At 41.1% G+C, this 24,540-nt stretch overlaps 3 protein-coding genes across 3 annotated transcripts; all 3 read left to right on the forward strand.

Moving 5' to 3' along the window:
• On the forward strand, nucleotides 1–6,907 carry vamp8 (vesicle-associated membrane protein 8 (endobrevin)). The gene is made up of 3 exons (XM_076731695.1): nucleotides 1–235; nucleotides 3,161–3,328; nucleotides 4,823–6,907. Exons 1-3 carry the CDS (start codon nucleotides 221–223, stop codon nucleotides 5,006–5,008), a joined length of 369 nt encoding a protein of 122 aa, XP_076587810.1. The 5' UTR covers nucleotides 1–220; the 3' UTR covers nucleotides 5,009–6,907.
• Nucleotides 6,908–8,424: 1,517 nt separating this feature from the next.
• LOC143320643 (vesicle-associated membrane protein 8-like) lies at nucleotides 8,425–11,242 on the forward strand. Its single transcript, XM_076730472.1, has 3 exons — nucleotides 8,425–8,430; nucleotides 9,895–10,062; nucleotides 10,831–11,242. The coding sequence occupies exons 1-3, from the start codon at nucleotides 8,425–8,427 to the stop codon at nucleotides 11,014–11,016; spliced, it is 360 nt and encodes a 119-aa protein (XP_076586587.1). The 3' UTR covers nucleotides 11,017–11,242.
• An 8,129-nt stretch (nucleotides 11,243–19,371) lies between these two features.
• Nucleotides 19,372–24,540, forward strand: vamp5 (vesicle-associated membrane protein 5). The gene is made up of 3 exons (XM_076730690.1): nucleotides 19,372–19,639; nucleotides 22,085–22,228; nucleotides 23,699–24,540. Exons 1-3 carry the CDS (start codon nucleotides 19,637–19,639, stop codon nucleotides 23,855–23,857), a joined length of 306 nt encoding a protein of 101 aa, XP_076586805.1. The 5' UTR covers nucleotides 19,372–19,636; the 3' UTR covers nucleotides 23,858–24,540.

Raw genomic sequence — 24,540 nt, forward strand, 5'->3', positions numbered from 1 at the left:
GTTCTGTTCCACTTGACACTTGAAGCGAAGGAATTCAGTTTGAAGGGGGGGGGGGGGGGAAACAACCAGGAAGTTAAACAGAGGAGGAAACGTATTCACTTTGAAGGAGCATCAAACTCGAGTCTTTAAGGAGGTTTTCTAAAGGGTTTAAGTAACAACAACAACCTAAAAGAAAATCCATCCATCGGGTTTGCGGTCAAAGAGCTCTGTTTCCAACAACATGGACAATGATCCGGTAGGTGATAATGGTTGAAGCTTGTTTTGTTGTGTTGAAAGCCTCTCCGCTCTCACCATTAACGTCACACACGACGTGCAACAGGTGCATTTCCGGATAGAATAAGTTACATTTGACTTAAAACTGTCGAACCAAGTCTGAAAATTGGCTTCGTAAGTGAGCGCATACTTTTCACCTTTGAAAGAGGGAAGTCTCAGAGAAGCCGAGCAAAATGGCCTTATTGCGCCCACTGCTGAAGCCACGCAGTGTAAGGTGGAAATACTGATTTTCATGGAGTTAAGCAAATGTTTTCGTTGTTCTTATTCCTCGCAAGTCAGACTCTTGACACGGAAACTATTGTATCAGGTTTTCACTTCAGTCTCTAAGTGAAACGTCAGTTTTCCACATCTTTCAGAAGCACTGTCCCCGGCAGCCAAACCCCAGTTAAATATGTGCTAATTGAATGCTAACTTTCTTACCCACGGATAAAACCCGGCCCAGTTAGGCTCACTGTGTTTTTTAACTGCCGCATTTCTCTCACAAACCCGTGTTTTTCAGACGAACGGCATAGACATTTTCCACCGTGCGACACCTTTTTTGAGTAAAACATAAACTTTCACAGTTTGAGGTCACTGCTGTCTAACTTATATGTGGTTATATTTGAATGTAAAGCTAACACACGAGAGGCTCAAACTCTGGCCAGCATTCTGCATCAGCACACCAGTGCGAAGACAAGCAGCAGAGAAAACTCACTGCACCTTGTACACCTGCCATAACATTACCTGTGCACTATGTGTCAAGGTAGTTTGAAATGGCTAACTTTCCCAAACTTTGCTGAACATTTTTGACTTGAGTCCCAGGCTCTTCTGGGACTCAGTTGTTCTTCATACTGCTGTTTTATTCAGGACAACCTTCAAAATTACAAGACATGCATCTTTCCTTCCGCAGTCTTCCCCCACTGTGCTAAAAGCAGCTGTGTGATGAGTGTGTGGACTCATATCTTACACAGGTCGTCTCAGACAGTCATCAGAAACAAAGGCTTATCCGCTGACGCTGTCCAACGAGTATCTGCTGCAGGCGCCTGACACCAAACTGTTGCTTCCTATTTTAAAACGGACTTCTGTGGTTTTGAAACATGACCTTCCTTCTCTTTGAAAGTCCAGAAAAACTATTGCACTTTAGCTGAACTGACTCGGCTGCGATGAGGGGAGCTAAACCAACAAACTATAACCAGCAAAGTACAATAGATCAGCATTATCAGGACACTTTAAAAAAGGAAAATCTCACAGCCTGTCTAGTGTGTGCATGTGGTCTGTTCAGACCTGTGCACTCACAGATAAGGGTTTTCAATTTGACTAGATTAGGACATGAGGATTTCATGTGGCCTGCCAAGACAAATGAAATCCATCCTTTGCATGTACAGCAGCAGTCAGACAGCTTAATGGCAAAGATTTGATTGATCTCAGTCTTATTTTAGAGAGAGCTCCTGGATGTATCTTCCTGAGTCCTTACGTATCAGCGCAGTATGTACACGCTCCCTCATCTGTCAGGCTTTCGCTAGAGTTGACAAGATTTAAAGGAAGATTGAAGTCACTTTCCATGCACAGCAGAGGAATATGTTTCTGATTGGAAACTTAATGTAGCTGTCAATGCATGAACGTCTTGCACTGGACATGTTTCTTTCTCCGTCTTTCTGTGAATGTTGATACTTGATAGCTGTCAGCCATTCAGTGAGCCTCAGCGAGCTACTGGCGCAGGTACAGGAAAGGGAGAGAGGAGAAAACCTGCTTTATACTGTACGTGTGTGAAGATTCTCCAGGTCATGGTTATACAAGGAGGGTTTAATGTAGGACAAATGGACTCAGTTGGAGAAATGGCAGTTAGATAAAGAAAAAACAACATAACATGCACAGCGAGGCATCTGATGAGAATGCTGACGTGGATCTTCTTGATAGGGAGATAAAGAAGAGAGAATGTGTCAAGTGAAACACAGAAGTAGCAGCGCAAAGTGTAGACGGTCCACAGCTGCATAGAAGCAAATCTGTGAAGGCGTTTCGAGAGGTGAACTGGGTGAAGCTGCACAAACCTAAAGGAAAATAAAAAGATGGAAGGATGGCAAAGAAGAGTGAAGATAAAGAAGGCGACAGTGAAGGGGGGTAGAGAAGGGACCAAAAGCATTAAAAGAATGAAGAAAGAAACATTGGAAAGGAGGAAGATGGGAATAGAGAGAGAGGGAAGGGGAGGGGGGCCGCAGATGACAGCACAGCCCGCTCTGTTTCCTAGAGACAGCTTCGTTTACGGTCTGGTGCTGACTCATGGGACATGGAAGGCCTGTATGCAGACTCACTCACACACACACACACACACACACACACACACACCACACTGCTTATAGCATTTATGCTTTGAAATCACACCTACGACTGTGAAAGATCACAACTTATCTTACTGTTCGTGCAGCAGGCGTTCAGAGATGTAAAAACAATGGTTTGACAGCCAGCTGTCACGTGCAGAACTCTCAAAGCCACCACCAGTTGTCACGCTCAGTGTTGTCTGAAAATGCCAGCCGGGTTTGATTTTTTTTAATCTAAGGCAGTATCGGTTTACACTGGTGTCCAACAGATGTTTCCAGACACTGAGGGACAGGAGGAAATAAACAAAAGAATATTTAAGGCCTCATGGTAAAACTGTTATAGCCTTATCCTACTTTTACCTCAGTGCAACTCAAATGCATCTTATGCTTCCTTCAAATGGAACTCATGCGCTCGTGGTGACAACAGTCGAGGTCGTGTACACAATGCTTGGCCCTCAAGTGAGAACACTGCTGCTAGGCAACAGCATCTGGAAGCCACCCAGGCTAACAATTTAGCAAGCTAGCCAACAACACCTCACGTATGTTATTCCTCAGCTGATTTTCTTAAATGACCCTTTTCTGTCCAATGGCAGGAGCGAGGAGGAGCGGCGGCACAGCCGGAGCCACAGGACAAAGTGCAGGCCTTGAAGGATCAGGTAGATGGAGTGAAAACCATCATGACGCAGAATGTGGACCGGATCCTGGCCCGAGGAGAGAGACTGGATGACCTCATGGACAAGTCAGAGGACCTGCAAGCAGGGGTCAGTCTTACCGCAGTTTATCCTGGAATAACTGTCAAAGTGGGCTGAGATATGAACTAGGCTCCCATGTATTGCACCAATGGTGTTAGATAAAGCATGTGTAACAGTATTTCAAGTCAGCAGAGGTAATCTCATATTCGATTAGCAGAACACAGATGAATCTAAGTGTAGCCTTTTCTTACTAAACTTTGAAGTACTTTTTAATGAGATATTGTTCCAGCTGCACCTCGTCAGGTGATCGGGCTCATTAGCCCAACAACCTTTTGTCTGAGGTGAAATGCCTCGCTGCACAGGCTCTGAAGACATTATTCACGGTAGACATTTTGATTTTGTCATGGCAGGAAAAGCACAGGTGGAACTGATGACGTTAACTGGCTCTGTTCCACTGAAGTGACCCAGGAAACCATATTAATCAGCCATCGAGCCAGAACCACAACCCAGAGGCAGGCCAAGATAAACTGAACGCAGTCATTATTAATGTCAATGACCTGTGGTTTTTCTGCAGTGGTATGTCAGAATGCCAGCAGTGACGGGGCTACTGCCTATCAGAGGGAGTCATTATCAAAGTCACATGAGTGAGGTGCCTGTGCATTATGTAGGGCAGAGTTAGTGGCAGAGACTAACTCTCCTCAGCCACTCAATAAGTAGCCATTGTTAGGTTTCATGTGAATTTGAATGCTATCACAGACTGTTACTAATTGTCAGATTTTGTATGTGGTGATAGCATGTTTCAAGTTATTCTGATGGTTTTTATGGTAGAAAACTGTGAAAATAATCACCATCGTCCTGCATAGCTGGAAGCCTCGTAGTAAAGATGTGTTCAATGTAGCCACTACAGCCCTGGTTCAGCACCAGCCGGGGACCTTTGCCGCTGGTCATACTCCTCTTTCTCGCTCTCCACATTTCCTGTCTCTACTCTATCCGCTTTCAAAATAAAAGCATCATTTTAGAAACATTATCTTCCTAAATAGCAACCTACCTGCCTCATAAAAAAACAGCACAGTGGCAACAAGCAAACAGCGACCATGGCTCTGTCTAAATGTAACAAAATCGATTTACCTCCACAAACGAGATATAATATGTTGATTAGTCAGCTTTTGTAACCAGTTCATATGAAAATTTCTTGTTCTTGTTCATTCACCGAAGTGTAAAAATGACAATTTGCCGTGCTGGTAGGCAGATTTTGTCACCTTCAGACAGAGCCAAATTAGCCGTTTCACCCACTGCCAGTCTCTATGCAAAGCTAAGCTAACCACTGCTGGTTCCAGCAACATATTTACTATACAGACATGAGAGCAGTATCAATGTCCTCATCTAGCTCTCAGCCAGAAAGTGAATCAGCATAATATACTAAATTAACTGCTCCTAGTGAGTGCTGCCACAGCTTCCATGTCAACTGAAAAAGATGTCAGCAACACGGATTTGTTACCCACTACTGACTGACGTTTTAATGAAGAACTGAACCACTTTGCCCTCGTCCCTCTCCCTGCTCAGGCTCAGCACTTCAAGCAGACGTCTACCAAAGTGGCTCGTTCCTACTGGTGGAAAAACGTCAAGCTGATCGTGGTCATCGTGGTGATTGTCCTCGTCATCGTCCTCATCATCATCCTGCTGGCCACTGGAGTCATCCCCGTCAGTTCCTCTGTGCCTCCTATAGTCAATCCCACCAGCAAACCCTAAGCACACGCACAAATAATGTACATATAGACATCCTGAAATCATAAACAAACACATTCTTATTGCACAGTATACAAAGTAATATATAGACTCATTCAAATCACTGCTGTCTGGTGAAACCTGTAGTACTTCTGAGTCAGCTTCTGGCAGTTACTGGTATCTTTCTTGCTTATATTGGAATTCAAGGACTTCATGCTTTGGTTTAAGGAACTTTAATGACGCATGAGCTTTTGAAACTCTTTGAAATTCCAGCTTAGCTTTTTTTGAATTTGTGAGAAATTAAGCAAAAGTCTCAGGACGGCCTGAGGTCTTCACCTGACAGCAGCAAAGAGTGCTTCATACGGCCACATCGACTCTCCATGGTTTATCTGTTTCACCACCAACGGTTCATCCTGGCAACAAGAAAGTCCCTTCAGTGAGTGTAGATGGAAGTAATGTATGTGGATTTCTCTAGCCTCATGTTTGTCTTGAATGTTCTCACATATGTGCACCTTTTGTAAAGGACAGTTTGTATAGTTTAAAAGATGAAAAATGCAGTGTCCAGTAGCAATCAGGCAGCATTGTTTGACTTTTTCTGTTGCTGACGTTGGACAAATTAGGTCACACGATATTTCTTGAAAGGCTGCATTGTCTGATGGATTTGTATGTTACCATTTGTACCACCTTTCGGAGTGCTTCCAGCTTCTTTGAAGCCAAACAGTCTTGAAAAAAAAAAAGAATCATTCCATTGAAATTCTTTTTAAATTTGTCAGTTTATTGAATGTGTACACTCAGCACTGCTTTAAATCTTTTGGAAATATTGTCATAGGCTCCTTATTGGTGCTGCGGGCTTATGTTAGAGGAGAGGTTTGTACTCTGCCAATAGTACACAGACAGACTGGAAAGTTACATAGTTTTTCTACTCTATTACTCTACAGAAATGTGAGGTGCCTAGAGGGGAAGATAACACAAAATTGTAGATTTGTACATTTGTGCTGTGCAGTATCATCGGCCTTTTTAACTGATCATGTTCACTTTTTCCTCACTGTGTTTTAACTCTAGAAATATTGCAGTTTAAATGTATGGCTTTGGTACTTGGGTCCAATAAACAAACCAGCAGCTCAGCTGTCAAAGGTCTGTTCCCACACTAGTCTTGGAGGATCGGAGTCTACCAGCCAACCAGCTGAGAGAGATCATTTACAGCCCATCTGTGGTTCCCCCTGCTGGGGCCATGTCAACCAATAGGGCCTCACAGTTCCAGCTCATGACTAGAAAACGACCTCCCACCTCTCTCTGCTGTCACAGTACTAGTTTAGCTTCAGAGGGGACAAAATAATCCTACTTATGAACTGTAAATAGTCAATGTATTCTCACCTATATGTATATTTGCATCAGCCTTTAACTGTGTTAAAGTATCTGTTCTTTTAGAGGCTATTTATTTAATGCTTTATTATGTCATTCTTGTTCTTTCTTTTTCTTATCCAAAATCCAGACTGATTAATTATAAAGTGGTACAGTTCAGTTATTCTGCTGTCAATCATTTTCAGGCTGTGTAGGAGCTCTTTCTACATGGTGTTTTTTTGTTTTTGTTTTTTTTTTTCTCAACATGGCTCTGGGGTGTAGTCGTCCTAAACTCTTTGCCTGTTCACTCATACTGACCTCATTAATGCTGTGGGAGACTCGTGCAGGCTCCAGCTGCAGCAGGTGAGACATTGTGTTCACATTTTTTTCCAATGTCTTTAACTCATGTCATTTTGAATCCACACGCTCAAAACAGATGAAGTACCAGAATGCTGCTCAGCTGACCTGTGATGTAGCTGATCGCTTGACTAACAGAAATCTCAAAGGGTCTGATTCTAATGACTTATGGTATGTAGTGGTTTTAACGGTCTTATGAGAAATAAATATTTACCATGGCTCAGCTCTGATGGTGTCCCCTCCTCTGTTGAAGTGCCACAAGATGGAGACAGAGACTCCAGCTAATCGGAGACTTGAGGAAGTAGGTCAGAGGAGATGCTTCGCATAGTTCTCAGCACTTCCTCCCACTTTTCATTTCTGTTCAGTTAATTAACATGTTTGTACTAACAACTGAGCAAAAGCAGAAACAATTTCACTCTGAGAACATCTAATAACTGCATTGTTCTTGCACCTTTCACACAAGAATAGCAGCTCTGTTACAGCAGAGAAATCATATGAACCAAGTGCTGTACATAAAAAACAACATAAAAACCAGGATAGAACTCTCATGTAAAATAAGATGAAGAATAAAACCCACTTGCTGATAATAGTGAATATAAGATGAGGACATTTAACTTTGAAAAAAATAAATCGTAACAGCAAACATTGCAACAAAATGAGTTCATTTATTTACATTACACACATTCTCAATAGGGGTCCAGCAATCATCTGCCTGAAGGTCAAAATCAAAGCAGAAGAGGCTGAGATGTCGTCACTTTAAGTCCCTAATTTCCCAAAAAATACTGCATCCTATGCTTTCCATGATATGATTTGATAAGTCTGTCAGTAGACTCTACTTGCCTGGTGAAAACAAAGTCTGTCAAGCTTGCTTCTAGGGGCCGACGTTGGTTAGGATGGTTACATATTACCTTATATAAGTAGTAACATTTCTGGAATACAGTGAACGCATCATAGAGAGCACCATCACATTTTCAAGTTGATTTACTTCCTTTCACCAGAATAATTCATTCCATATCAACACTGCACAACATAACAATGCACCAAACAATGACACGTATTAGCATGCTGACATCTGTTAATTAGCAAACACAAAGTACAGATGGTGGGTGTGTCATTATTTAGGCAAATATTTGGTCATGAACCAAAGGATGAGGCAGATAGAAGTTTTGACCTGATGACGTCACCGTCTGAAAAGTCAGTTGATCACCAAAGTTATCACAACTCATTCTGTGGGGAATGTGAATGTACAGTATTTCATGGCAATCCTTCCAAGTTATGTCAGGAAAAAGAAATGTCATCTGGCTGGTAGCACCAGGTCATGAGTCAATTCCCACATTTCAGAGAATCCTGCTGTGAAGTTAGAGGTTGACACAATCATTGGCCAGATTTCAAGCAACAGTGAGAATTCATATCAGGAGGAAATCAACAATATTTCAGGGTGGTACTCAGAGAACATCCCACTTCTCAAAGTCAACAACTCCAAAGAGCTGATTTTTGACCTACATCTATGAAACTGAAGGAGCAGGTGAACAGTTTTAGGTTCCTGGGAATCAGCTTCACATCTTCCACAATATTCCCACACCAAGTTCTTGTTAATTTTTACAGAGGACCAATAGAAAACATCCTGACAGGAAAGATGACAAACTGGCATGGGATGTTCGCAGTCATGGGTAGGAGAGCTCTGCAGCAGGTGATTAAAACCATCCAGAACATCATTTGTGCCCATCCACCGAGCATCAGCGATGTCGGTGAGGTGCCTGCACAGAGCCCAAAGGACACTAAAAGACAATACCCACCCCAGCCACAGCCTGTTCACTCTGCTGCTGTCTGCCAAGCCATACAGAAGCATCTGCTGCTGTATCACCAGACTGCAGAGCAGCTTCTTTCCTCCGGCTGTGAGACTCCTCAACTCCTCTTCCAACCTCCATCATGAAAATAAAAATATTCTAAATGGGACTACAACTGGCATTTCATTGTACAACACTGTGTTTTAGAACTTGAAACTTGAAACCTTGTAGGATTCTTCTTGTGGGGACCATATGATTCTGTTCAAATGTCAAGTCAAACCTTATTTGTTAAACCGTTTCAATCCGGATGTAAGTAGTGCACAAACCAGCCGACCAACAGACTGACATTACCCTCCCTGGAGACAGGCCACCAGCATGGCTGAAAGACAGCAACAAAATGTTGCACTGACTAAGCTGCGTTTCCTGCTCCTGAACTTGACTTCAGTCACACTGTAAAAGTGCTTAAATGGGTCTGTCAGACTTAAGTGCAAACCAATCAACTATGGAGAGAAAGGCAGTTTGATTTGATAGGACGGGCAGAGAGGCAGGATTGTTGAATGAATTCGGATGACAATGGCTGGACTTTTTTTTATTTCACTCACTAACACAGATGACATCACCAGTTAAGAATTGCTGTTTGTCAAGAAGTTCAAGTACCCATGTTGTGGGATCTTTAAGTGCATCGAATACGTAGCAGGCTTAGTACAAACACAGCAAGAGTCAAGACGGGCATGGTAAGTGAGCGGTAGCCTCATATTTAGCAGCTTTTATTGGTTTACTATAAAGGTTAGACAGACAGACAGACAGACAGACAGACAGACAGACAGACAGACAGGGAAGTTTCTTTTGGCAGGATGCTTTTTGAAAATGTGCTTTGGCTCTTCATAATCTATGGGCAAAGTCCCATGAGATAGTGGGGAAAAAGGACACCACAGCTACTGTGAACGTCAACATCTTCTAGTCCAAATGACAAATTATGCTTCAGAAAATAAACAAACACAAGATATTATCAGGAAATGTACTTAATTAGAATTTGGCTCAGGCAGAAATTAAACCGGAATGAGGTTGAAAATGTCAGAAACAACAAATTAAAGTGTGATGATGTCTGTACAGTGTTGATCAGAAGTAATTTAGAGCCATGAAGTAAAATTGAAAAGTAACCTGTAATTATAGCTTTCAGATAAATGTAATGGTGTAAAAAGTTCAATGTCTTCCCCCTGAAATGTAATGGAGTAGAAGTATAAAGTGCCAGAAAATGGAAATACTTGAGTCAGGTACACATATAATAGTCAGTTACTTATTAAACGTTATTTGAATAAGAATTGATCCCTAAAATATGATGAAGTTCTCGCATTTAACGCTGCTTAAAACTAACAAATAAGCAGAGTCTTTTATCTTTTTGTCTTCTCTCATACCCCTTCCCAGGAGCCGGGAACAGCGGTGGCAGAGCCAGCACCACAGACCAAGATGCAGGCCTTCATGGATCAGATAGATGAAGTCATAGACACAATGAAGAAGAATATGGAAGGAATATTGAAACGGGAAGTAAACGTGGTCGACCTCCTCGACAAGGCAAAGGAGATGGAAGACGGGGTCAGTCTAACTGCAGGAGTCTTTTACTGCAATCAGTAGTAAAAGTGGGTTATGTTGTCGAGTATTTTGATTCATTAACTTGCATTAATGCATCTGTGGGTTACTGTGCTGTCATATTGTGATGTGAGGTCAAATGAAGAGTTTGTTTAATGATGACCTCGGTGTTCATCAACATCAGGTAAACCAGAGTCATCCTGTATTCAAGACATTACAGAACACAAATGAACCCGGCCTGAACTTTGAATTAAGCACTTTTTGGGAAGGCATTGTTCCAGCTGCACCTCGGGAGGTGACAAAGCTCTTTAAAGGCCTCGCTGCACAGGCTGCATTGCTCATCATCAGGGATGAAGTTGCTACTTCCTGTACAACCCGTTTTCCCATTCCAGGAAATGTGTCTCTTTCAGTAAATGCTTGTTATTATTACAGGAACTACCGTGAAGCTCCTTTTTCAGGCTAACGCTGCACATAATAACATTGATGATGCCAATGTTCCATTTAATTTTGGAAGCAAGTCAGGCAAGTGAACCAAAATATGGAAAGGTCTGTGACCATATGCTTATGGCTTTGATGTCAGTGTATTTTTTTCTATTGCTCTGTTAACAGGGTGATAAATGTTGTTATATGCTTTCTATACAAAGGTGTTTTCAATGACACATGAGTTGGGTGTAGTTAGAGCAAATTGATGAGTTTGGGGTCTGTAAGAGAAAATCGTGTGTCAAGAACTCAGTTCTTGCTTCAGTGGATTGTCTGCTCTTTGTCCCTGCTCAGGCTAAACAGTTCAAGCAGACATCTCAGGGAGTGGCTCACTCTTACTGGTGGAAAAACGTCAAGCTGGTCGTGGTCATCGTCCTCATCGTCCTCATCATCGTCCTCATCGTCATCCTGCTGGCCACCGGGGTCATCCCTGTCAGTGTGCCTGTGCCTCCTATAGTCACTCCCACCAACAAGCCCTAAATATACAGACATACAAACAATGTACATATAGACTCAATTCAAATAAAGATAAATACATTCCTATTGCATAAAGTATTACCCACCACACAAATAAAGTGCAGCAACCGTTCCATACTTGCAAGTGCAAAATTCAGTGGCTGATAGAAATTACAGTTTATAGCCAGAATATTCCAATGTAATTATTTTCTAAATACATGGTTTCAATAAAATACATGCTGGGTACCTTTACCAGGACTAATATGTAAGATCAAGGGAGGAAGGCAAGCAGCTGGAGGGAAAGTGTTTAGGCAGGGCTTTTTTGAATCACTGTTTACCTTTCATTTAATAATTACAGGGAACAGTCAATATTGTTACTGGGTTAAAGGGACAGGGAAATACAGAACAGTGACATGCAAGAGGGAAAAATTACAGTATAAAGAATAGCACAGGAAGCTATTCATCAGTATAACAACTGACAATGTCTTTTTTTGTATTCTTTCTTTCTTTCTTTTTTTCCTTCTTTACGTATGTACACTGTAGGCTATAATTTAAAGTATAATCAAAATGACCTTTGAGTGTATGAATGACATGGATGTGAAAGATGGAAGTATGAGTTCCCAAGAGTGACGCATTTCATCTTGTGAGCAATGGTTACAGGGTTAGGACTGTGCAGAGGAACATACAACGGAGTGACTGTCATCTGCGAAAGAAATGTAGATTTTACGTCTGTGTTTGTGTACTGTTGGTTTTAAGTAGATTATAAATAACAAGGGACAAAGGACAGAACCTTGTGGTACCCCTCAGCTGTTACACTGGAGGTTGATTTGGACCATCAGTGCAGATCACCTGCAAACAGACAAATGTACATGGACCAGTTCTGTGCATAATCAATGTAACAATGTTTGTATTTATCAAATTTATTGGATGTAAAAAATTAACAGTGCTGGAGGTTTTTAACATTGTTGATGAGAGGTCTATAGTCTACCAGTAGTACACAGTTTTTAAATCTAATTATCAAAAATCAAATGTGAGTATTACACAATCAATGTAAAATAAACTGATGTTTTGCACACAAAATAAATCTGTTGTCGAACAAAAATCACATAGTTGTGAAATCCTACAATCCTAAAAGTCTTACTGCTCACTTCTAATGGTGTGAAATTTAGCTGTGAACTGTGTTGAGTTTCAAAACTTCCTCCTGAGCTGAGAGGACTTTAGAATAGGATTTTAGAAAACCGCTGTGTTTAATTTCTTGAAAAAGAGCAGAGCTCAGCTCAGAGACGCTGCTCCTGCTGCTGTGAAGCTGCTGTGACTGAAAACAAGTTCTGGGAGGCACAAGACCTCCACACTTTAACATATGGCTTTGCTACTTTGATTCAATAAACACATCATCAGGCTCAGCTGTTGAAGGTCAGCTTTCAGGCCCATGTCTGTTCCCACACATCTACTTCTGGAGGATCGGCCTCTTCCAGCCAACCAGCTGAGAGAGATCATTTACAGCGCCTCCATGGTTCCTCCTGCTGGGCCCATGTCAACCAATAGGCCCTCACAGTCATTAACTCCTCACATCTTTTGTGTCAGATAAATGTTGTGAAGTACAATATTTCCCTCTGAGATGCAGCGCTGTGAAAGTAGAAAGTAGCGCGAAGAGAAAAGACTGAAGTACAAGTACCTTGAATTTGTATTTAAGTACAGCATGAGCATATTTGTTCTTAAGACGCCGTTTATCCAATGCATTATTCATGTACTTTCATTCATTCATTCATTCATCTTCTTTACCCGCGCATCCCATTTCGGGGTTGCGGGGGGCTGGAGCCTATCCCAGCTAGCAATGGGTGAGAGGCGGGGTACACCCTGAACCAGTCGCCAGCCAATCGCAGGGCAACATACACAGTCACACAGACAGACAACTCACACTCACACCTATGGACAATTTAGAAACCAATTAACCTAATGAGCATGTTTTTGGTCTGTGGGAGGAAGCCGGAGTGCCCGGAGAGAACCCACGCATGCACGGGAAGAACATGCAAACTTCACACAGAAAGGCCCTGCCCGACCCCGGGTTCGAACCAGCAACCTTCTTGCTGTGAGGCACGCGCACTACCTGCTGCGCCACCGTGCCGCCCTCATGTACTTTCTTTTGTGATAATAGGAAAAAAAGCTGTATGTCATTTCTAAACTAACTGGCTTTTCAATCAATAATAACTTTCTGTTGGTAAAAGCTCTGAGCTGCAGCAGGTCTCTGACTGTGTTAGAGGGTTTGGGTTCTGATAACTCTGAGATTTAAGAAACAATTCAGCAGTTACTTGCTGCTATTTGTTGAAGTGACACAAGATGGAGACAAAGAGTCCGACTGATCTGAGACAGCAGGAAGTGGATCTGTGGGGGATTCCCCTGCAACTTCTCTGGCACTTCAGATCAGCTTTTGGTAAAAGTACAAAGGGCATAATGGGCATTTTCTCACACTCCTGGTTTCTGTTCAGTTTAGTCATGCAAATACAGCTAAGCAATGGCACAAAGGCAACAACAAAGGGGGTTTTTGAAATACTGTCATCACCTGACTGAAAAGGATATTTAACTCTGCAAACTTTCAAATAAAAGTGGCTTGTATTATTATGAGGACTGTGAAGAATGCAGTAAGAAAAAAAAAAATACACTGCAAATCAGGCCCAGCTGGTGAGGCGAGTCGCCAAAATGCCTCCTCTGTGCTCACATCTGTTACGGATAGATGAAACTTTAAGGTCTGTTAACGGGCACATCTACTCTTATGCTTTTATCAAATATTCCTTCATTCTACTTTTATTTTAAAGTATCTTGACCTTCACATGAAGGCAGGAAGTGGATCAAAATGATGGTGAACTATCCCTTCAATGTATTTTTTTCAGTATTTTCCAAGGTCAAAAACAAGAGACAAAATAAGCCCACCAAACATGTCAACCTCCCAAACTGCATCTGAACCACACTGTAAGCCGTAGAAGAACTGCAGTGGAGGGCAAAACGAAGATTGGGTCGACAGCTGAACAGGCCGTCACAGGATCACCTCTTCTGCTGACTCAGCAGCAGTGAACCTGTGGAGCCCATCGCAGTGAATGTGCTGTTTTGTCAACAAGTGGTGACTAAAAGTTAAGGTTTTATCCCCCTGACAGAGGCCTTATGGGATTTTGGAACAACAGCCTCTTAGACAAACACAAACAAAAAAAAGGCACTGAAAGCCCGTTTGTTACTGATGGGAAATCAGCCTGGACTCAGCCTGCTGTAGTCATGCGGATGTGAGTCTGCCATCATCCATGGACGGGTTTTAGACAATGATGTGAAGGGAGGGTCATCAGCGGGCTGAATATGGCCTTTGTATTGGAGCAGCTTTTCCCAGAAGAAGCCTTCTGTTGAGCTCTGACCTGACAAAGTCTCATGTGCTGCTTATGTCAGAAGAAATGATAAATACTCTGTCCCAGATGTATTATGGTGATTATATGTGTACTTTGATGATGCATGAAGTACATTAACATCTGATTAAAGTCAATACTATGCTATATTATACTGCACATGCTATGGTATCCACTACAATACTGTTGTATTGTATAGTACCCACAGTATAGTGTACCACTATATTACTTTGCACTACTAAACTGTACTATACTATACTTTTGTATGGTTTAGTATGCACATGTACACTTTATCATATATATGTTCTGTTCAGCTCTGTATGGCAGAGGCGATAAAATACCACAGCACTACACTGCCCTACAAGACATTATCATAATATACTATACTATTACCAGACTATTGAATTGTCTGCTTTAATATTGTACAGTATAATGTTGAATACAACTACACAACATTACTGTATTTTCCACTGTATGGTACACAATTGTCCAACATAGAATACTAAATTAGTACACTATTCTACTATACTATACCATATTAGAATGGTATAGAATTACATAATAAAGTATGTATACAACTACACTATGCTATATGACACCAGAGTGTTAGAATATATTAGATTACACCATGTTATACTATACAAGTATGCACTAGAGAATACTACACAAAACTATACCATACTACAGTAGATTATATTATGCTAAGGTATAGTAGTAGTAGTGTGCTAGAATAGCAGTAGTACTAGACTATAAAACAATACTTTATTACTCTATGACACATTATACTATTGTATGGTTTGGTACGTGCACTGCAGTATTGTATACTACTACATCAGTATACTATACTATACAATACACTAGTTTACTAGTCTATACTATAATATTGTGTTGTAGAACCCAATATGGTATACCACTGCACTACACTACACTACAGTACTTTTCTATACTATACTATTACCATTCTTTTCTATTATATGGTTTATTATGGTACAATATGTTGCTGTACTATTACATTAAACAGTAGTAGTATTACTAGTCATATTGGTAGCAGAAGTACATAAAATGCAAGTGGCCTCATAAAGTAATGTAACTGTTCTGTGTACAATATATGATGATAGTGTTGTTTTTCCTTATGATATGTCACAGAAATTGAGTTGCACCACCACTTTGGCTTGAGGAGTAAGTACCATAATGTTCCAGGAGATAGACGCAGTTACCGGACCACCCTCTTTCCTGCTTCCCCTCTGATAACAGCACATTATAAGCGGTATTAGATGTGTTGTTTTAGATTAGCTCTATTTATTCATGGTTTATCAGGTCTGTGCTGACAGAGGTTGCAGGCCTGGGTGCTTGATTGACATGCACCGCCTGCCTTTTGTCTAGTGATAACTATTACAGGGACATATCACCATACCTCCCAGAATTACAAACACTGTCATGTCATAATGAAGATAACCGATAGTCTAAACTCTTCAGTGAGGAATATGGCTGGAAAAGAAGATTGATCTTCGATAATACACTTCTTTTAGATATACATTTTCTGGGCCTTCGTCTTATTTCAAATGCAGACAAACAATTCCAACCAAATGTCTAAGAGGAAAATCCACGACAGTATCACATGCTTTTCCCTCAGCTCTTAAATGTAATCCATTCTAGTTCTGTATTTAGTGTCATACCCCTGCTGGGCTCTGAACCACCTGCTGCTCAGCATCCCAGCACTCCAGACAGCATGAAGTTTAAGCTTTCATCACAACCTGTAGAATAGCATGTGATGCAATGAAAATAATCCAAAACCTTTCAAAGATGATTTATGGACATAACAGAGTAAACACCATGATAACCAATTATTCATACTTACATGGTTTCATGTAGGTAGTATCTAAAGGTGTATCTAAACCAATGTTTTCATGGTGAAACTAAATGATTCTTGGGGGATTTTGATCTTTTACAAACTTCACCTGTAGAAATTCACACAAGGGGAAGAAATGTGTGACTCACCCTACTTCCTGTTTCTCACTCACTGCACCTCTGTGACCTTTTTTAGCTTTAGATCCTTTATTTGTTTACATCCCTTTTTTTTGTTTTTTTTTTTTGCATCCTTTGGTGCAAATTACAAGAAATGTAGTCCAGCTGTGTGCCAGGTGTTATGAAAGTGTCTTATGATGTCTCATGATGTGTTATGAATTAATCATACAGCAACTTCTTATGTCTTGGTCTCTCAGTTACATTTAGACCTTTTCCACAATCAGAGGCGTAAAGGGGTCTGTGTGATGGTGGGGTTTTTTGGCATCTGTCACTGAATGAATCAAAACTGTTGGAAGGAATTTTAATTGCTCATGTGACTGATGCAGTTGAGCTACAATGGGGTTGTGTTGTCTGCCTGTTAGCTCCTTATCATAAGTGTGGCAGACACACACACACACAGTGTGTTTCCATGATTTATGGGGACATTACATAGACATTCATTTCCTGAAGACTTACCCTAACTATAACCTTAATCTAAACCTAACTTAACCCGAAGTCTTCACTCTAAAATGTAATGATTTACATTATGGGGGCGTTTATTTTGTCCCCATAAAGAAGGCGAGTCCCCACAATATGACGGTGTAAACAGATATATTTCCCCATAATGTGAGTAATATATGGCCATACAGACACACACACACACACACACACACACACACACACACACACACACACAGCTGGAGCAGTCTTCAGTGTCATGTAATTTTAGTTACTGATGGCTTTCAATCCTTCAAAAACCTATAGGTCTCCACATTCCTTGTTTTTAAGCAACCAAGGAGTCTGAAGCAAGACAAGGACACCATTGTTATGTTTTCAATGAAAAGATGCCTACAAATACTACTGCTACAATAAAGGTCAAAAATTCTGTAACAGTATTCAGTAGTAGGAAATAAAGTACCAAAAAAGTGCAATAAGGTCAGTGTAGATGTACTTTTTAGTGCCACAAAGTGGAAGCCCCTGTGGGGATATTGTGTGAATATTACACATATTTCTCACAAGGGTGGACCAGCAGTCACCTTCTTAAAATCTTAAGTAGGCAACACCCATCAGTGACCAAACTGCACACAATGTTCTGCAGTAAGCCTGCAAAGGCCTGCTGGAAATGGACTGGCTGAACACTCAAGACAAAGATATAAAGAAAAAAGCAATCAGGATGCTGCCACACTCTCCCTGAACACACACCAGTCAGGGGGAAAGACTTGTGAGTATGTTTATGGTGTGTCTGTTGTCCACTTTTTATTTCTTTCCTGCAGGATAAAGGAGGCAAGAGAATGTCAATGTTCAGCCTGAGTGTTGCTGCATTCAAGTACCCCTGGTAATTTCAACTTCCCACTCCGAGAGAAAAAAAAAATGACATTATATGTACGGAAAGTGAAGTGCAGATGTTGACACAGCTGTAATGATAATAATGCACTTTTACATAAACCTACATCTTATATGAATTGTTATATACGGCTTGACATTTGCTGTAATCGTGCTAAAGACATCAATAAGAGTTTAGAAGCGAATTTACAGATGATTTATTTGATTATTGTGTCATTGCATACCCTACAACTATACTCAGCTCATTTGGCCTTACAAGACAACACAAATTCATTCAGATCTAGAGTGCTGCGGACACATTTTGAAGATTCAAAATACAAAGTCTAATAATCACAGAAACCTGCTCCAACCACCTCCGCAGTCAGATCTGCAGACTTTCAGTGTCTACAGCAAAATAAATAAATTACTGACTAAGAAATCAGATTAAGTATTTTTAAAAATAGTCCATCTTGCCTTTTGAGACAAAGTTAGCAAAGACAACTACATCCAAACAAAACAAACATTCCTATTTTTCATCTTGAACATCTGTATATTTCAGGGTTAGCTGAGCCATATCATGGAAAATTGACAAAATAATCACCGTCTGCATAGTACAAATCATAATATGTAGAGTACAAAAGATTTTCCACCTCTCACACAGCTCAAACTCCAGTTCTCAACTGTGACAACTAAAGATTTTTGGCTTCTACAAAACAGGTGGAAGATACGACTCAGGGCCATATTTTTGTTTAATATGGATAAAGGTCCTTAATTTAGGCTTTTGAAAGATATTCCAAAAATAATTTAAACATAGAGAAAGCATGTTTGGTCAACAGTGGTGAATCAAATCATGAAGGCAACCACTGCAGTATATCATAAGCACAAAATAAATATAGAATAAAGAAATTTAACCTGATTTGAGAATGTGACATATACTGTCCTGATTAAATTTGGACAAGGATGGGCCACAGGTCAACTTACAGTACTGCACTGTTTTGCAGTTATGACAAGCATTTCAACATGTACCTGACACCTGATGTCAAATGTCACTCATATATTTGATTACTGTTTTCCACTCACATTTTTTTACTTTTCTACTTAAGCCTGCATTTCACAATTTTACTTTAAAATATAAAAATACACCACAGTATCAGAAGGAAAAAAACAGGCGTCATGTTATTTCAGAGTGTACTAACATCTGAGATGTTACTGGACTATTCACACTGATGCGTTAACATGTATGCTGCATTATGATGTTGCAGTGAGTTGACGTGGGACTAATTTTCAACACTTTACATACTGTTGAATAATGCTTCATGTTTTATAGGGTTATCATATGTGTCTGAATGTAAAATCGTAATTTTAGAAAGTATCCAGTAAATATAGCTGTCGCACAAATGTAGTGGACTCAAAGTATAAAGGATCATGAAATGGAAATATTCATGTAAAGTGGAAGTATCACAAAAATTGTACTTGAGAAGAGCGCTTCGTTATTTCCCACGATTGTGAATGGGCCTTTGTGGACTGCGGTAAACTGAGGGAAATCTGAAGCATCATGTTCAGACCGACCAGCAGAAGCACTTCTTAACGAGACTTCATCGAGCGGTCTGCGTTGCGGTCACGTGACCTTCATGTAAAGTTTCCGGGAATACCCTGAACGCATCATAGTCACAGTACAAAGTCCAACAGGCAGAAGGCCGACCGCAGCTCCGCAGAAGTGAAAGTGACACAGGCGAGCTGCAAGGAGAAAAGACGGCTGCAAGACGTTGCGCTGGTTTGTTTCACTGCATCAGGTGGGACAAGGAGGCAGGTTCGAAAGTGCTGAGCTGCTCTGCTGTGTTTCCTGTTTCTTAAGTTGACTTGAGTTGCTCTATAAATGCATTGGATCCGGTGACAGCCTCGACGCAAGCACCGCACGAGCCGCGACAGACATGGTAAGTCAATATCAAAGTCCTGTGGACTCTGTATTATGAGAGCTGTCAGCTTCTAGAAGAAGAGAGAGGTAGGAGAGGAAACTTTGTGTGATTGTGCTTTGGAAACGTTCTTTCAGGGGCTTCTCAGTTTGTGGGCATAAGGTAACAGTGGGCAAAGGGGACAACAGCTCAGATGTCAACTGGCACGGCTTCGATTTTAAATGATCAATATTTACCTAGATAATAATAAAAGTGAGATTCAGAATCTTTTTTTTTTTTTTGTTAAACACACGTGACTCTGGTGTCAGGTCGAAATACCTTGAGACGACTCTCATAGAAAATATATACACGTAATGTAAACACCAAAACAAAAGCATGCATTGAAAGAGCGCAAGTGAAAGCATCACGACTGTCTTTACACTGTTCACATGGAGGAGCTCATGTCAGGGAGTGGGTCGACTCAGGTTGACGTTTAAATTCAAGAGTAGCAGGTGTGACGTCAGAGAGGTGTAAATAAAATAAATGTTAAATGTAAATATAAATGGTTGTCTCTCCTTCATGCATTTCTTATTGTTTAATCATGAAGCCATTGGGTCATGAATTAAGAATGCATTTTTGGCAGTCAGCAGCAGCATTGCATACATCACAGTGACCTCCGTGCATGCTCCCCCTCTACATGAATGAGGTCTATTAGGTGTGACTGAAAACACAAGATAAGCATTATCACTTAACGAGCCAGCAGGTTTCACAGCTCAGATAGGATCGGTGCCACACTGTTTTATAATGAACTTGCTATTACATGACGTGGGTGTGGTTTCCCTGGATATGCCAGGTACATTAATGCAGGCAGGAGGGAGGGAGTGAGGGAAGGAAGGAAGCAAGGAGGGGAACTGGAATGGGCAGCAGTTCCTGTGTTAAGACGTCGGCTGAATTTTAAACACAGACTATTGTTCAACTACCATTTGGTGGGCCAAAAATGAGATAACTGGCCTTTCAGGGCATCCATGAATCTGCCTCCAGCCATTGGTATAAAGTCTGCTCTTCTTAGCTTCCTGTGAACGTGCATGAGGTATGCATGCAGTAAGGTTTCACAGGAAGTGAGGGTGAATTATGAAATCAGATGCTGAGAGCGAACTTGTTTTGCTCTATCTGTGGGTTTCCTGTTCCTGTCAGCTTCTGAGATGCTGAGTTCCTTTCAGGGCTCAGAGGGCAAAGGTGAAGGAGAAACCTGTCAGGATACTAATTGCTTTGAGGTCAGACTTCTCACTAAATATCCTGCGCCAGCAATCTGCAGTTAACCTGTTGTTGTTTGGTTCATTGACTGTCCAGGCCCTCAGAGGACTGTGTAAACAGCTGCTGGTGGAACTCTGATCTGGGAAAACCTGTCCTACTTCATTTTATTCATCTCTTGTCTCATAACTTGTTTGTCCTCTCATGGGAGCTTCAAGTTTCAGCACGTCAGTTACTTCAAATAACAGTTATTGTACTCATGCTTCAATCTGAAAACATGTCACAGCAGGATGACTTGTTCTGCTAAACCTCACTGCGGGACTGTCGGTATGTTTAGAAAACAGCGAGTCAGTCTGATCTGTATCAAGCAGGCAGAGGTTCAGTTTCTCTAGCTGGCAGCCTGTCTGGACAAGAAGCTGTAGGACTGTCATTTTACTTAGTTTCTGAAAATTGTGCAGACAAAAACATGTAGGAATCACAAACGTAATATTCAAATTTTAGAAAGGAGTGAAAACAGTAATGACATAACTGAAGCACAACTAGTGCAAAAAAGCAACCTGAGTACTTAAAGCTTCAGCACTTCTCTATGGGAAAGTGCAGAAGACCTTAAAGGCGCTGAGGTGTCCTGACTTTTAGTCCCTAATATGGGTCAAGTTCCAAAAGCAGTGGATCCTACATTTCCCACAATGCAACCATTGCTATATTCATGAAATTCTCACTGCCAGGTCAATTAAATTGAATGACATTCATTTCACAGGAACTTACATTAGGTGCATTCAAAGTCAGTGGGAACAAAACCAGGGGTCAATACTTGGAAGCGCAACCTTGAGACTTAAGTACATGCTAGCATGTGATGTCCATTGCTACGTACAGCTATTTACCAGATCCTTGTATTCTGGGTTTTAAAGTGAACATCCTTAAAGTCCTCATATTTTTAATCTAGCTACAGTTTGACATGCTTTCACATTGCTGCACGTTTCAGGTGTGAATTCAACTGGTTATCCCAAAACAAAAAGTGCATCACATCCTGTGTTGTGGGAGATTTTCCCCAACAAACAGAAAGCTGGCACTGGGTGTTTACAATGAGATATGACTACGATCCATACAGTTATCTTTTTTTCACTGTAGGAAAGTTCAAACAATGTGAGCACATAAATTCCTGTGAAAAGTCCCAAAAGACTAGATTAATCCACATCATGTCTCACTTTTTAACCATTGTGTGTGTTGATTGGACAGGAGAATGGGAAGAGCCGCCTGCAGCAGGCCCAGGAGGATGTGGAGGAGGTGAAGGTCATCATGCTGGACAACCTGAACAAGGCTGATGAGAGATCTGGTAAACTGGATGAGCTGGAGGATAGGGCTGACAACCTGCTGGCAAAGGTAACCCGGGGTTATTTTAGCTACGAGTTAAATAATCTGTTGTCCATAAACAGTTGCATGGAGAAGGCGAGTGACTGGAGCAAATGGCACACAGACTCCCTTTCCACAGGCATCTAGGGAATAAAACTAGGAAATGTCATATTGATGTCTATAAATACACCTTAGGTGGAGCTGGAGAGGAAAACAAATGTACAATTTACATCCTGATTGTGTTTTATGGTGCTATTTTTAGAGAGGTATTTCCTATTGTTTCCTAAGATGAATGAAGTGAGCTGGTCTCCCTGGGTATGACAGAGTGAGTCCAGGACATGCCACGAGGCAAATGTCCGTCCGGGGGTCGACAAGCAGGTCATATCGTTCCCACATTTCCCCGTTGGTCTGTGTTACATCACAAAATTCTCAGAGAAGTAAAAAAAGCAAACAGGCAGACGACTGAAATTTCAGTTGAAGAACCACACTTTTGATAACAGGGATTATGAGCACGAGCAAACAGCTCCTGAGCTGAAGTTCAGAGATTTGGTACCATGATCAAACTTAAAGGTGCACCATTCAATATTTTTATTTAAGCAGTGGATCGAGTGACTGCATGTAATGTGAAGGGGATCAGTCATATTGACAAACCCACAGAGGGTTATCACCAGACTCTGCTCTTCCCCTCAGCTCTACACAACATTTTAGCATCTTTCTACTCTGTTTTGATGCTGGACAGGTTGTCTCCATGTGACTTTAGATGCTAATAACAGCAGAGAGCCTGAACCATAACAGTCAAATGTGGGCTGTAAAAACAAAACAATGAGCTGAAAGAAGCTAAAAAATGGAGCTGAGAGGAACTGTAGACTCAGATAATACAAGGCATCATCACAGGTGGCCCTTGTTGCAGTACGTGCAGTCATTTGATCCTTTGTCAACATGAAAATACTGATTTGTGCAGCATTAAGTTTGATCACGGTGCTCAACTTCTGAAATCTTCTGAGAGGTGCTTTCGTGATTTGCCTTTCTTAATTCATCACAAGGTGTATCCAAGTGCTCCTTGAACATACATGTTAGTCATCTGTCTGTTTTGTTTTGGTTTTTTTTGCTTGTCTGGGAACTGCTCGACAGTGTGATATAACATGGGCCAATGGGGCAACATGGAAACAATTCTTGTCAACACCCAGACCGACCAAAGTAGTCATGTGATCAATTGTTGATATAAACGTATTGAATATAGGCTCTTTAAGGAAAGGAAAGTTGGGAAAGACCTGGAGTTCCTTTTCTATACAGATGAAAAACAAAGTACAAACCTGGCTCTGATATTCAGTCCACGCTTCCTGGATTGGAAGGCTTTGGAGGTGTCATATATGTAAATCGGTATCGGGCGAATAATCTAATCTGGCATATCTTCCATACAGTCAAGACTATCAGACATTCAGAAGTGGTGTATTTGCACAACAGCGTGATGTATCAACTTCTGTTTGTGTCTTTCTCCAGAGTAAAGCTTTTGAAAAGACCACCCACCAGGTGAAGCAACAGAAAAGATGGGAGAACAAGAAGATGAGAATGGTGTTTATTGGCATCGGAGTGGTAGCTACAGTCATCATTGTTGGACTGATAATCTATGCCATTGTTGACAGTACAAGAGGACAGTAGCTCCTTTGCTGATGAAAGGAAAATAAGACGTCAGGACTGAGGGACAAGACGTGGAGGAGTGCACACTGTGGGACTCTAGCATCTCGCCTGAACTGCTCAGTCTGTGATTTTTCTGTGTTTAAAGATATTTATGGGACTGTTGGTCCCACTCTTCACACGTGTAAGTCTTCAGTTGATATGGTACCGTTGATTGCTTGGCTGCTTCGCTGTGTTTTTTTGTAACTTTTCAAAGGTCATGTCTCTGTCAGGCCCACATTGGAAGGACACACAAATCTTCATGAAGATCTAAATAGAAAGTGCTCAGACACGACCCCACCACTTTAAGCAAAACTATGAATTACTTGTTTCTTTCTGCAAAACATCATTAGGTGCTACTTTTGCTTGTACATAATGGTTTCCGTTCACCACTCAGAGGAACAGAAGATCGATATCACTGATCGCTGAACTGAAGATGGAATTCATTGCACCAATGCTTCACTCGAGGATTTGGGGAGAGTGGACTGTCAGTGCAAGAAGACCGAAAAGAAAACAGACAGGATGGCAAACGTGGTAATGATATGCAGCTTTAGATAGCTTCGAATTGGAAAGAATGAACTGATGTGTTGTCACATAAAATTTCATCTTTCAAAAATGAAATGTCCCCACAGTTGTCTGTACCATTAAAATGTGTGTGCTTAAAAAGA

This window comes from Chaetodon auriga, chromosome 5 (genome assembly GCF_051107435.1).
Source record: "Chaetodon auriga isolate fChaAug3 chromosome 5, fChaAug3.hap1, whole genome shotgun sequence".
In the NCBI taxonomy this organism is placed as follows: domain Eukaryota; kingdom Metazoa; phylum Chordata; class Actinopteri; order Chaetodontiformes; family Chaetodontidae; genus Chaetodon; species Chaetodon auriga.

Bases quoted from the DNA above. Each gene is read 5' to 3' on its own strand.
- vamp8 (XM_076731695.1), top strand. The intron at 3,329-4,822 runs GTCAGTCTTACC...CTCCCTGCTCAG, and splicing joins CAGAGGACCTGCAAGCAGGG to GCTCAGCACTTCAAGCAGAC.
- LOC143320643 (XM_076730472.1), top strand. The intron at 10,063-10,830 runs GTCAGTCTAACT...GTCCCTGCTCAG, and splicing joins CAAAGGAGATGGAAGACGGG to GCTAAACAGTTCAAGCAGAC.
- vamp5 (XM_076730690.1), top strand. The intron at 22,229-23,698 runs GTAACCCGGGGT...GTCTTTCTCCAG, and splicing joins CTGACAACCTGCTGGCAAAG to AGTAAAGCTTTTGAAAAGAC.